The following is a 12,914-nucleotide window of genomic DNA, read 5'->3' as shown; positions in this document are numbered from 1 at the left end:
TTTCTTGTATAGGTAATGAGATAATATTTATCCAATATTCGTATAAAACCACATCCAAAGAAAGGCGAGAGATAAAGAAAAAAAATTTGCAGGCAGGCACCAAGTTTCCGTCGATGATCATATGGCGATAAGAGGCAGCAACGGGAAGTTGCAGAGGAAAGGCAAAGCCAACACCAGTTGCTGCCGCGACTGTGCCAGGCAGCAACGTCCCCTTGCCCCAAGAATCTCCATCAGCGCCTTCTTCAGCGGCACCAGCACCTCCACCACCACTCGCCACCGCAGCGCCACTACCCTCCGTCGACGCTGCCTGCTACCCAGCCTCACCGTCTTCCCCTGCCGCCGCAGCTGTGGCTGCAGCCTCACCCTCCTCCCACCCAACACCATCCCCATCACCACCATCTGCTGCAGCCTGACTGCTCAGCAGGGTACATGTTTATATAGTGATCCACAGGCATCACGAGGGAGGAGGGAATGTATGAGATCAATCATTAATGTCATGTTTACTTGGAAGCACGGGTCATATCAAGGATGAATTCCACACAGAATCAACACACTTCCTTCCGTTTACTTTTGAAAAAACTTGATCAAATTTAACTCGTTTTCTTATCCATCCAAATCGGATGGAACCAACTTCCCATCTATCATCGTGTCTTCATCTCGACCTCGCCACCACAACATCCCGATGATGGGGCCGCAAACTGGCTATGGCCTTGCCCGTCGTGACCTCGTTGTCAGGTTGTCTAGCCACACGTCGACCATGACCTTGAGCCAGTGAGGTCATCCATGCACTTTTAACTGTGTATTTGCATTTACCTTTTTCCATATCCGTGGAATCGACTCTTGGAGGACCACCGATATGACGATTCCATTTTATTTTTTTTTGAGCCGGTGAGGTCATGCCTTGCCCGACCATGAGGTCGTGGCCTCACCACGAGTCTGACAACGAGGTTGTTGCATCGCTCCTTTCCTTTCTGTTCTTCGAGTTTACTTTATTTTCTTCATCTTTCCATTTCCTTTCCTTAGGGAAATATTTCTATGGTGAATTCCTTTCTCTTTTTGATCTCGGTCTCTGAGTAAACAGATCATAAGGCTAGCTATGTTTAGTGTTATGTGAGAATTGAGGAGGGAAAGGAGTAAAGGAAGATGAAAGAAAAGAAAACAAAACAAAGGGAAGAGTAAAGAATCGTGTGGAAAGGAAGTGGAAAAGAAAAAGAAACATATGGAAAGAAAAATAAATAAATAAATGGCTAACTCGCCAGCGGTTGAAGTTGTTCGTGCTTGCGAGCTAGGCCATCCGCGGCTTGCGGTCGTGTGGGCTGTTGGTGCCGCCCTGCATGAAGCAGCCGCGCAATGCCACCCTTGCAGGGTAAAATGAGGTGATAGATTGAGGACAGAGATGTGATTGAGGAAGGAAATACGTTTCCGTCTGATTTGGATTATGATAAGTAAACAATAAAAAGAAAGGGATGATCAAACAATTGTCATGAAATAAATGCCAAAAAAAATCTAAGTGAAAAACTTTCATCAATTCTTAAATTCATCCTCCCAAGTAAACAAGGTATAAGGGAAGGGAATCACAATTAATTAATTAATTAATTAATTAAAGGGAGGGTGATTTTGCTTGAGGTCTACTCTCGCATTTGTTTGCTTCTTGTGCTCGTCACATGAGGCAGATTTGGAAGCATCTCAATGAGTCAGCGTACGACAAGAATTGATGACATTCTTCCACCTTTGCCTTTCCTTTAGTTTAACTATCTTCCTTCCTCTCCTCTTCTTCTTCTTCACTTTAAAGGCTCGCTTTCATCATTAATTTTGGAATTAAATGAATAAGTCAGTGACTAATTATCTATCTATCTATATATATATATATAATCTAGATGTAGCATTGGACTCAACTAATCTTGTAGATTGACGGCCTTCCCATGCTCGAGAGGTCGATTAATTTTGTATCTTATCTTAGATGTCTTTAATTATCTTAATCATTAAAAAAATAATAATACTTCTCATCCTAAATATATATTTCTGTTAATGTTCTATAATAATATTGAAATAAAAGCATTTTCAATATTTAAAATATAATAAGATGTCCTTATGTGTTTATTTCATAATATAATTTTATTTTATTTTTATGAAGACAAACTCTAATCCTCTTATTTATTCTTTAAGTGTTCTATTAACACATTAAGTAAGGGCACTCAATATTTGTGTTCCAAAATCAAGTTGCGTCAAGTCATCAATTATGCATTTTTAGCTAGATCACATCGAAGCAAAAAATTTCAGACATTATGTGAGATCTTATTATTAAGCAAAATTAGATTTTAGAACTTTCGATATTAAAAAAATATAGATATATGATCCCTCTCTCTTTCGTTATCTTTTATCATCGAATGAATTTTATGGACAATTTAATCGAAAAATCCAACGCACCATCAATATATGATCTAATATGATCGAAACAATAAAAAAACTAATCTGGCTTGAATCCGGGATTATATTCAAAATAAAGGTAAGTAGAGTTTGGTGGAGCTTTGTGGGGTGGGTCTGGAATTGGATCATAATTAACTATGATCTTTTCTTAAGTTTACATTTCCATCTAAGTTGGAGGTCGCCCGGAGGTCATCCCGACTTGGTAGTCTGTAGCCGGCAACCTTTGAACGTCTGTCTCAATTCAGATTATAATTTAGATAGGAATGTAAATTTAGAAAGAAATTGTAATCAATTGTGAACAAATTCTAATCAAAATTTGACTGTAATTATAAAACGGATCAAGGGAGAGGACGAGGGAAAAAAAACACCAGATCCGGACTCCAAACAAATAGGCCCCATAATAATATTTATTAGCCTTTTAAAAAAATGTTATTAATATAAAATTACTTTTAAAGTTTATAATTCGCTGCCAAAATGTCCTTTTCCATTAACAAATGAATGATTTAGATAGTAATTTAAAGAATATATAAAATGGTATTTTAAGTTTAGATATGATTGAAGCTGACGTCATCAAATTCTCTCTTTGGTAATTAAATAAGATGCGCCGACTAATCATTGTTATTGAATCATATTAAATTGAATATCTCAATTAATGTGTTTACTTGTGTAAAAAGTATAGAAATAATTAGATACCCGACTAAACTTTCTTTCTGCAAAAGTAAACAGAGAACTTTATATTAGATACATGCACGAGAATATTTAACAATATTTAGATACTTCCGGAATAAATTAGTATGAAGGTAGACTTAGTTTAAAAGCTAGTTGGGTGTATTAGTAAAAAAAAAAAGTATATCCGTTATTTTAGTGGTTCTTTAATGTCGACTCCACGTATAGGAAGGTATATGCAGGTATATAGGTTATAGGTGCATGGTGGGGTAAACTTCAAGTCATTAGTTCCTAAGAATCGACCCCTGACCATTACGCTAAAGATGTCATGCGTCAATCGTCTACGCTACGCCTTCATAGTCATGGAACCTCTTCATGAGCTCTTTCAATGCCACATCAGCGTCATGTCAAAATTAAACAACCCTACACATCTCTCTACTCTTAAGAGACCTCTCAATAACTTTTTTTTATATCCCCTATCAAAAATATCTCTCAGTAGTTCCGTTAAAATAAATTAAAAAAATATTCTAATATATATTTAAAAAAAATGAAAGAGCAACGCCATAACCATGGAGTCTCTCCTTTGTTTAATCGAAGGAGCTCCCTCTATGGGAAAGAGCTCCCTCCCCGTAGCCACATAGATCGTGGGAGTTCTGAAGGAGCTCCCACTGTGGATGCCTTTAAGTTCCTGTCAATGTGGATTAAATAACTTTAGATCTATTGTAAATAATTTTAGAGTATCCACAATGGTTGAAACTCGGTGAGAACTTCTTTGTTGTCACATCCACGTCACGTCAAAAGTAAAAAAAAATTCTATATATCTCTTGACTATAAAAAACCTCTCAACAATTCCTTCATATGGATTCCACATTACTTTTTTTTAATATGTTATTATTATTTTTTAAAATAGAAATTGAAAAAGAATAAAATTTTAAAAAAAAATGAACGAGGGAGCGGCTCTATAAACACAGAACCGCTCCTTCGTTAAAACCAAAGAGCTCCCTCCCATTCCTTCATTGCCACGTCACAATGGGAGCTTGTAGATGCCCTTATCTTGCATTGTAAAAGATGTCCTCAGGATATAGCAGAGATAGTGGACACATAGTTATGTGTCAGAGATTGATTCTCAGAATGTAGTTGCATGTGATAGTTCCTGTTATGCATCTTCCATTTATATACTTGAATTTACCTTTTTTCATATATGTGTGACCAGCTCTAAGAGAGTCATTGATACGACGATTCCACATCTTGCATTATAAAAGATTATTTCCGTAACTCAAATACTAACCACAAAATTATACAATTCCACTTAGACTCCCATTCATCTAAACTACATTGAATAGAATACTAGTCGGAAATTAAAAGGCACCCCTAATTATTTATATAATCAAAATGATACGCCTCTTTTAGAAATTATCAAAACAGACAATTCACTCGTAATTAAATACCAATTTATCTCTAGTAGTTTTGACCAAAACTGATTAGCTAATACAACTTTGTTTAAAATTTATCTCTATAGTTTGCACTTGATTTATTTATTTTAATTTCTATCTAATATTGGATAGTAACTAAGAGAAGAATCCAAAAGTGTCAAAGGATTTTGATATAGAGATTTAAATTTTATATTATTTACCAAAATATGATGGAGGAATGAGGTATTTTATAATTTTTTTCTTATGATTGAACATAAATTTGTTTAGAAGTGATACGTTGGACGCAGCACATATGCCGCCCAGCATATCACACTCCTAAATCTGTTACGGTCACTAATGGCAAAATTATCTGAGAAACTGATTAGTGTACTCTTCAGCAGCATGCACCTCGTTACACCAAAACGTCAAGCAGTTTATTGAGTCAGCTATCGATGCATCAGGAAATCGAGTTTCTATCATTTTACTGCAAGTATAATGTTGATATCAAGCTCGATCTTGGAATGCTTAAGAACACAATCAAAAAACATGCTTTAAAAGATACGATAGAAATCGATAAGCCATTGTTTAAATACAAGTGCATAAGTTCCTGAAAAATAAACATGAGGTCTAGAGAAACGTTAACACTATTGAAAGAAGCTAGGTCCAAAGTACAAAAATGTTGACATGCCGATTTCTTACTCACAGGCATTGCACAAGCATACCCATTAAATTTTCACAATCTGCTCAAGTCATGGGAGTCGTTTTGGTTGTTTCGTCCTCGACTACGCCAGTCATAGGGGCCATTTTGTTTGCTTCATCATCATCATCATCCTCGCTTGCATTCTCACTTTCTGAAGGAAGATCCGCCATTCTGTAATCCACCTTAAAGTCATAGTCGGCATCCATTTCGTTCGTGATGTTTACTCTATTGGCCTTCCGCCTTTTCTTCTCAGCTCTCCTTTTACGTGGATCGAGTATGCCTTCGGCAGTGTACAACTTGTTGTTTTGGTTGCCGCTAGGCTTGGCCTCGGATTCCTCTGGGACTTCCATGTCATCAGCCATCGGTTGATCCTCAACGACTGTCGCTTTCTGCTGCGCATCGTCCTGACATTTGAAAGAAAAATAGATTTACATAAGATACAGAATATCATGACGCATGAATAATCTAAATCCTGCTAATTGAAACTCAGCATGATGAAACTCAATCTAATTCGAAATAGTGAAAACCTGCTCTAGCATCTGAGCATCGAAGTTTAGTGGGGAATGAGGAGGAACTTCAATGTGACGAGAATCTTCCAGTGATGCCAGGGTAGTGATAAATGAAGACTCGATCTTGTAAACCTCCTCGACATTGAACTCATTCCCGAGCTGTGGAACAATAGTAGAGTCGAGATTCTCGCCCTGGTTTCTAGGCGGAGGCAAAGTGTAATATGGTATTTTACCTAAAAAACATGGCGGAAAAATCAGCGTCTTGGAGCAATCAAATAGTGGTTAGAGTACACGAAATAGATACCCTCATTCCAATCGTGCAGTACAATCTTTGCAGCAGCTTCAGTGTCCACAACTCCACCCTTCTTCAGCTTACCCCTCGTAGTTGCTACCTTTTGGAGAAAGTCGTCGATCGAGCTGAAGTTTGACAACTTGTATAGAGACATCAACCTCTCAGCCGGACACAACTTGAGGATCTCATTTACTGCAAGGTTTCATGACGAACCAACAGAGTTACAACTGGTACTGACACAAGTGATGTTTGAGGCAACGAGAGTCAGTAGCAGTCAAAGATTAAAGGGCATGCTATCGATTAACCATAATAAATTTCTCAGTTAATTACTCAAATAACTCAAGACCCTACTTATCGCCAAATATAATAGGAAGAATGACAGAATCAAAGTCATAAAAAAATAAAAGAAATATGAATTAATGTGCCACTATACATGTATGTAACCATGAGTATTTTCCTAGCCCAATCTAGAAAGGTTACGACAGCAACCTATGTTTGCCTATCGCATAGAATCAAAATTGTATGTCCTACTCTGGTTTAATAGCACCTTAGATAACCAAATCTATAGTTCACTTTTTAACACATCTTCTGATATCACTCAAGTTAATTATCAGTAGAATTTTCCATAGTTTACAAAACCCATATGGATATCAATATTGGTACAAAGGTCATCCACAACAAATTCATTTAAAATCATAATTGAACAATTGCTTTTGAACAATGGGAATTGGTTTCTTGTTGTGCTCTTCGTTCCATCTCATGATTTTGAAAAAATGTCTAAGAAATTGGGCAAAATCAGATTGGCTATGGCCAATCCAAATCAGATTAAGATGTTTTCAAATTATGGAATTTTCTTCATCAAGGGCAAGAGGTTTTGAAAGAACAAATGCTTAATTGATTAACAATTTTAATATACTGCAACCCACCGAACAATTGAGAAGAAATACCTGGACTGACAGGGTCATCTAACTTTTCGATCTTCTTACAGTTGCGAAGCACTATAGATGCATCAGCCTCTCCAGACTTGAGCATTACCACACCAGGACAATCCAACAGCTTTACCTTTTTATCTAACTGAATTTCTTGCATTGATTTGGTTAATCCTGGAGTAGCACCAACATTAACAGCATGTGACCTCTTCAAACTATTTATCAAACTGCTCTTCCCGACATTCGGGAGTCCAACAATTCCCACAGTGATTGATAACTTAAGCTGCAAAGAAAGCAAAAAATTCCAATTAACATCATAAAAAGGTACAAATCTGTTGGCTGCCCAAGTTAAAGAAATGAAATATCCTATGTTTGCATGTGGCAAAATTGCATCATTTTGGAGAAGGTGCACAATAAATAACCTTTCAGCAGGTAAATCGTGTCTTACAATTTAGTAAATCGTATATTACAATTTAGAACTTAGTACTAATGTACTATAATGCATATTCAAACAAATGTAACTGCCATTAACAGTTTATAATACCAATTTGGCATACAACACTCGTAAACTAATGTGAGGATTTAAATAAATTAGAACTTATAATTTGCTTCATGCATGATTAAATTTATCAATTCTGATCAACCATCAAATTTTAATACATTGCCTAAAATAACTTTTAACATCAATTCTTAAATTTGCATATCATTAAGTTATAAAATTATAATGGACGTCATATTTATCTACCTACAGAATCTATCATGCAAATTTGCATACAAATATACAAAAGGAACATAATTCTTTGATGCAGTGTTAACATGCCAATTTTACTTCACTAACATTTTGCACAAAATTAACTATAGTTGTAAAGTGAACATAGAGAGCTAATGTGCATAAATCGACGACGTTAATTGCAAAATCAATTTCAATTAAACAAAAATACAATTTGCATCCCAAATATTAATCGTCCCAATTTACCTTTAACAATTAACCAAGGAAATAATCAATTCATAAAAATATAATGGGGTTAAAGGGTTAGATGGCAGGTTAAGGTATCAAATTCAATTTGATTAAATTTAATAAAAAAATTAAACTATTAACACATTGTATAAGTACACAAATTCATATAATATATAACATATAAATTATATATCATTTTATAATAGATAGAATATCTTCGATGGTAGAGCCTGACCCCAAAGATCATTGTCCTCAACCTGTGGCATATGTTGGATGCTAACGAAGTTAATGCCCTCCCTCCCTCAACATCAAAATAACCATTTTCCTTGATTCCTTTGCCAAGCACACATGCTTCCCCAAGCTGACACGAACTTCACCTTCTGTTGCCACCTCTTTTGATGTTCATTGTTACCTCTTTGTTACACCAATTTCTCATATTTTTTAGTCTCTCTTCTCTTACCTTCTTCACTCCATGACCAACAAGAAGAATTAGAGGGTATTTGATGCGGTACCCACTCAACAAGAGCAACACTATAGTGGCACGAGGTATATTACCTGTGTTGTCCAGTAGTGTTCCAGTCATTGGTCAGAATGAAAAAACTCGATTGTGCTATCCAGCATATGTGATTGAACAACTTATCTAAGTACCAATGTAAAACAAGATAAGGACTTATTGAAACTTGGATGTACACCCACAACTATAGAAAAATTATTTGACACCCACTTGATAGCTCTAGTATTAGTAACAATATTATTATACATATCTCTTATTCTAAGAAGACTCTAAAAGATGCATGTAAGTAGGTTTCATTGAGCAATGTCAAGTGTCAAAGATTCATCTCTAATGCCTCCTGTTGGGACAACATAATATTCTTGATAAATTAACCTAGCTACTTAAGAAAAAACAAAGAAGCCTAATTTTTTACCTCATGGCTTCTTGAATAATTTTTCAACAACTTTAGGAGAGTATCAGCTCCAAGGCAATCACTAGTTTGCAAAATATTAGATGCCTTTTCAGCCTTAGCTCTCTTTGATGCCTTCCATCCCAAGTTTGACCTTTGTTTTTGTGTGCTACATTTAAAAGCTACAGTAGGAAGCTCTTCTCTAAGATATGTGAGCCACTTCTCCACTGCCTCCCGAGGAACAAGATCTGCAAATATTGCAAATATAAGAATAGAAATGTTGGTCCAAAAAACATCAGAAAACAATTAAAAACTAAAAGATATCATTTTACAAAAAAAAAAAGAAAAAAAAATACCTATCTTGTTCAAAAGCAACACAATTCGCTTATTAGGATCAGACTTTAATACCATATTCTCCAGGTCAACGGAACGAGTACCAAGTGGATCCCTTGCATCAAGTACTTCCAATATTACATCTGAGGTTTCAATAACTTTTTTCAGCTCCTTATAGAAAGTTCTCTCAGAATGATCTGTAGAAAATTAGCAAAGACAAAAAAAAATTAAATAAATGATATATGTCTTTGGACACAAGGACTTTGAAGGTATGGTTTTTGGTACCATTGCTCTTTGCTATAGCTGAAAGTTCAGTTATGATAGGCTTGTTTTGTGAAACATCAGAATCATCAATCAAGCCTAGTTTCCTCTTCTCAGCCTGTAAACAACAACAACAAAAAAGAACTTTGAATGCAAAAAAATCAGATGTCTATTAAAACAACATTACAAAATCTAACATTTGTGCGAAATGATGATGGGTTGGCATATACAGATGAACAGGTTGAATAATTGTAGAAAGTTCACTTATACTATGATCACTATTTTTACAGTAACAGGAATTTTAATTACAGAGGATAGGAAACCCCCACATTCATAGACATCAAGCTACATAACACATCAAAAGAAAAGTATATTAGTTAGTACAACTTACTCTATAAATACAATAACAAAATAATAATAAGACTCCTATACTGTTACCAAAGCCACATGGACATAAATTTCCTTAGGCCTAATTGTAGAAAGAACTTTACCTACATGACTCTAACTCAAATAAAATAAGTATAATAAATTGTAGAATTTAAGGAAAGGAGGATATCATATTACCTTATTTCTGCAATGACCATTATATATGGCCATCACATAGGTGTATATAGACATAACGAAATAGTAAATCAAAAGCACAACTCACACATACCTATTACATAATAAACCAAATATCTTTAGCACTTACTCTCAAGTTGGAGAATAGATATTATTGGTGTCTAGCTTGTAACATAAACTAGAGAAATTTCATAAGTATAACATAAATTAGCCAAAACACTTAAAGAGATGATGAAGCAAGTAGTTGACAATCCATTCCACCTTAGGTCAACACAAAACCAACTATGCCTTTCACCTAAATCTATGCATTGACAACTAGAAAGGGTAGAGAGAATAAATGAAGTGAAAAAATTAATAATAACAAAGAGAGCGACCACATGAACTAATCACTCAAATAAGTCAGTGATGTGTTCACCTGAGATCAATGCAGACAACAATGTCTTTCATCTCAAATTAGCAAGAAGCATAAAAATATAAAGAGAGATCTCCTGTGTAGGCTATCCTCACTAAAGTGGTGCATACAGAAACACACAATAGACAAAGGGAAAATAAAAGCAATGAGAACTTTGGAAGAAAGAAGAATAGCTCTGGTTGACCTTTTGTTAGAAGTAGCTAAATGAGAACAAGCTCTATTCAAGTCATGAATAGCACAGGTTGACCCTTTAGATTATTTTCTCTGTTCATTTCTTCATTGGTTTTAAGGTGCATATACAAAACACAAATAGAATTAAACAGGATATTCTAAATGAAGGAAGAAAGGGCTGAAAAAAATGGTGCCTATAGTTGTAGGAAGAGAATATTACCCTCTCCTTTCTAGCGGCCTTTTTCTGCTCCAACTCCTCCAAGGCGCGAGCCCTGCGATCCTCAAGTGCCTTAAGTTCTTGTTGCTTGAAAGGCCAATCATTCGGAATCCCAGGGTCCTTCTCTACCTTCTTTTTCTTGTTCAGACCAAGCTTCTTTGCCTCCTTTGCCTTCTTCCTATGGTGTTCCTTCACCTTTCTTATTATTTTGTATTTCTTGCTTAGAGATACCCTCTTACTTTTGCTCTCTGCAAGGAGGTTAAAACTAATACAGCTCGAGAGTAAATACAATCAAAAGATAATTTGGTCAAGAAATATACTTACTTTTGCTCTTCTTCACCATATTTGCTGCTCAAAAGTAACCTGCACAACAGATATAAGTATAAAAAACAGTTGGCGATAGCTCAATATTTTGTTGTCACAAATTAGCAGGTTAAGAAATAAATGGCATTTCATACACTGATTCAACAGGGAAAAATGCTTTTTTTTTTTTTTACTTTACAAGTTCACATGAACGCCCAGAGAAAAATAGATGATGGATGATGTAATTTACAATGTTACAGACCAAAATCTGGGTCACGACTAGATTCCAGGGACCAGACCTAGATACCATAATCCCATAATAAAAGATGGCAACAACATAAATTGAACTAACAATAAAAACAGAAAGCTTACTTGATCACTCCACTCATGATTTTAGAAGGCCTACTTGTTCATTCCATTCACGTGATCCTAACTGTGCGTTTCAACATTGTCATTATGTATCGGCAAGAATGTATACTAAGACAGGAAAAGATGAACTAAGGATTAAAATTTTGTTCAGTCTCTATTCACCCTAAGTGAAACAACTCCAAATAAATTAGCTAAGGAAGCCACCCTAATCAAGAAGCACTAACCAAATCAGAATCATTAGAAACTAGTTCAAGACAAAAGAAGACATTTTTCAGTGAGACACATGCAATGACATAGATTTTAATAGTGGAGGAAATCTAATTTCTAGAACCAGTCTATCCCCACGTCCGCTTTCTAGCGGCATTCACGGAGACATCTACGTGAATCCGATGAGATATCACCCGATCAAAAATGCAATTTTATCACAACTTTAGAAGATGGGAACAAAGAATCATACAATAAAAGAAAATGAAGGAGGAAAGAAGGAAGAACATGTGAGGAAAAACTTGCGGAGAAGAGTTGGAAACTCGCCCACGAAAAAATAAAAACACTCTTTTCTGTGAGGAAAGGTCGCCGGGAGGATGCTCGTCAGCAAGGAGATGGGTTTAAAGAGAGGTGGAGCCGCCGGCGAGCGAAAGAGATGGGCCTTCGTCAGAGAGCGAGGCTCGCTAGGTGCAGGCGCCGGCGCGAGGGAGCCGCAAGAAATTAGGGTTTATCGGCGTGGACAATTTATAATATTCATGGTAAATTAGAATAATGTCAAATAATTATATATATTTTTTCTGGTTAATGAGCTTAGAGAAAGTTACAATTTTAGTATATTTTTTTTTTCAATTTTACTCTTATTATGTGTCAATTTATATTTTTAATCTTATAACTTATAATATTTTTCAATTTCAATCTTTTTTTTCTCTAAAATTAAAATTTTTCAACAGAAAATGATGAGTTGTAAATTGAATTTGGGGATTTTGATTTTTTATGATATATGTGTTTTTTATATTCCAATCACAAACTAGACATTTTTTATTGAAAATTTTCAATTTTAGAGGAAAAATGACTAAAATTGAAAAATATTACAAGTTACAAGACTAAGAACGTAAATTAACTCATAACAGGATTAAAATTAAAAAAGATACAAATTACACGACTGAAAATATAATTTTCTCCCATTATTATAAACCACCACCTAAACACTTTTCATTAAAATATTCTCCAACTCTTTTTTAACTTGAGAATTAATGTTAATTAAATAATAAATATCTACATATTATAGTTATAATATTTAAAATTTAACAATCATATAATAAAAAATATTTTTTAAACTTTTAATCTATTTTAAAGTAATAACGTCGATAGCTAATAAGTAAAATGAAAAATAGTTTTAAAATAGTAATTCAAATTCCAAACTTCACCCGATTAGTATCTAAAATTAGTCTACTTTTGATCTAAACTAATTGTTCTTGATAATTTTTAAACATGAAGCGTGTACATG

The 12,914-nt window shown here is 34.9% G+C and overlaps 1 protein-coding gene across 1 annotated transcript; it reads right to left on the bottom strand.

Moving 5' to 3' along the window:
• Positions 1-5,052: 5,052 nt before the first annotated feature.
• Positions 5,053-12,146, bottom strand: LOC122009429 (guanine nucleotide-binding protein-like NSN1). Its single transcript, XM_042565585.1, has 10 exons — positions 11,954-12,146; positions 11,075-11,113; positions 10,754-10,998; positions 9,414-9,507; positions 9,152-9,325; positions 8,820-9,043; positions 6,954-7,218; positions 6,019-6,198; positions 5,733-5,947; positions 5,053-5,609 (listed from the first exon to the last, which is right to left on the bottom strand). The coding sequence occupies exons 2-10, from the start codon at positions 11,091-11,093 to the stop codon at positions 5,250-5,252; spliced, it is 1,776 nt and encodes a 591-aa protein (XP_042421519.1). The 5' UTR covers positions 11,094-11,113; positions 11,954-12,146; the 3' UTR covers positions 5,053-5,249.
• Between the last annotated feature and the right edge of the window lie 768 nt (positions 12,147-12,914).

The sequence above is a fragment of the Zingiber officinale genome, chromosome 8A, assembly GCF_018446385.1.
Source record: "Zingiber officinale cultivar Zhangliang chromosome 8A, Zo_v1.1, whole genome shotgun sequence".
In the NCBI taxonomy this organism is placed as follows: Eukaryota; Viridiplantae; Streptophyta; class Magnoliopsida; order Zingiberales; family Zingiberaceae; genus Zingiber; species Zingiber officinale.
Note: the sequence above shows the minus strand (reverse complement) of the source record. Positions and strands in the feature narration are given on the sequence as shown.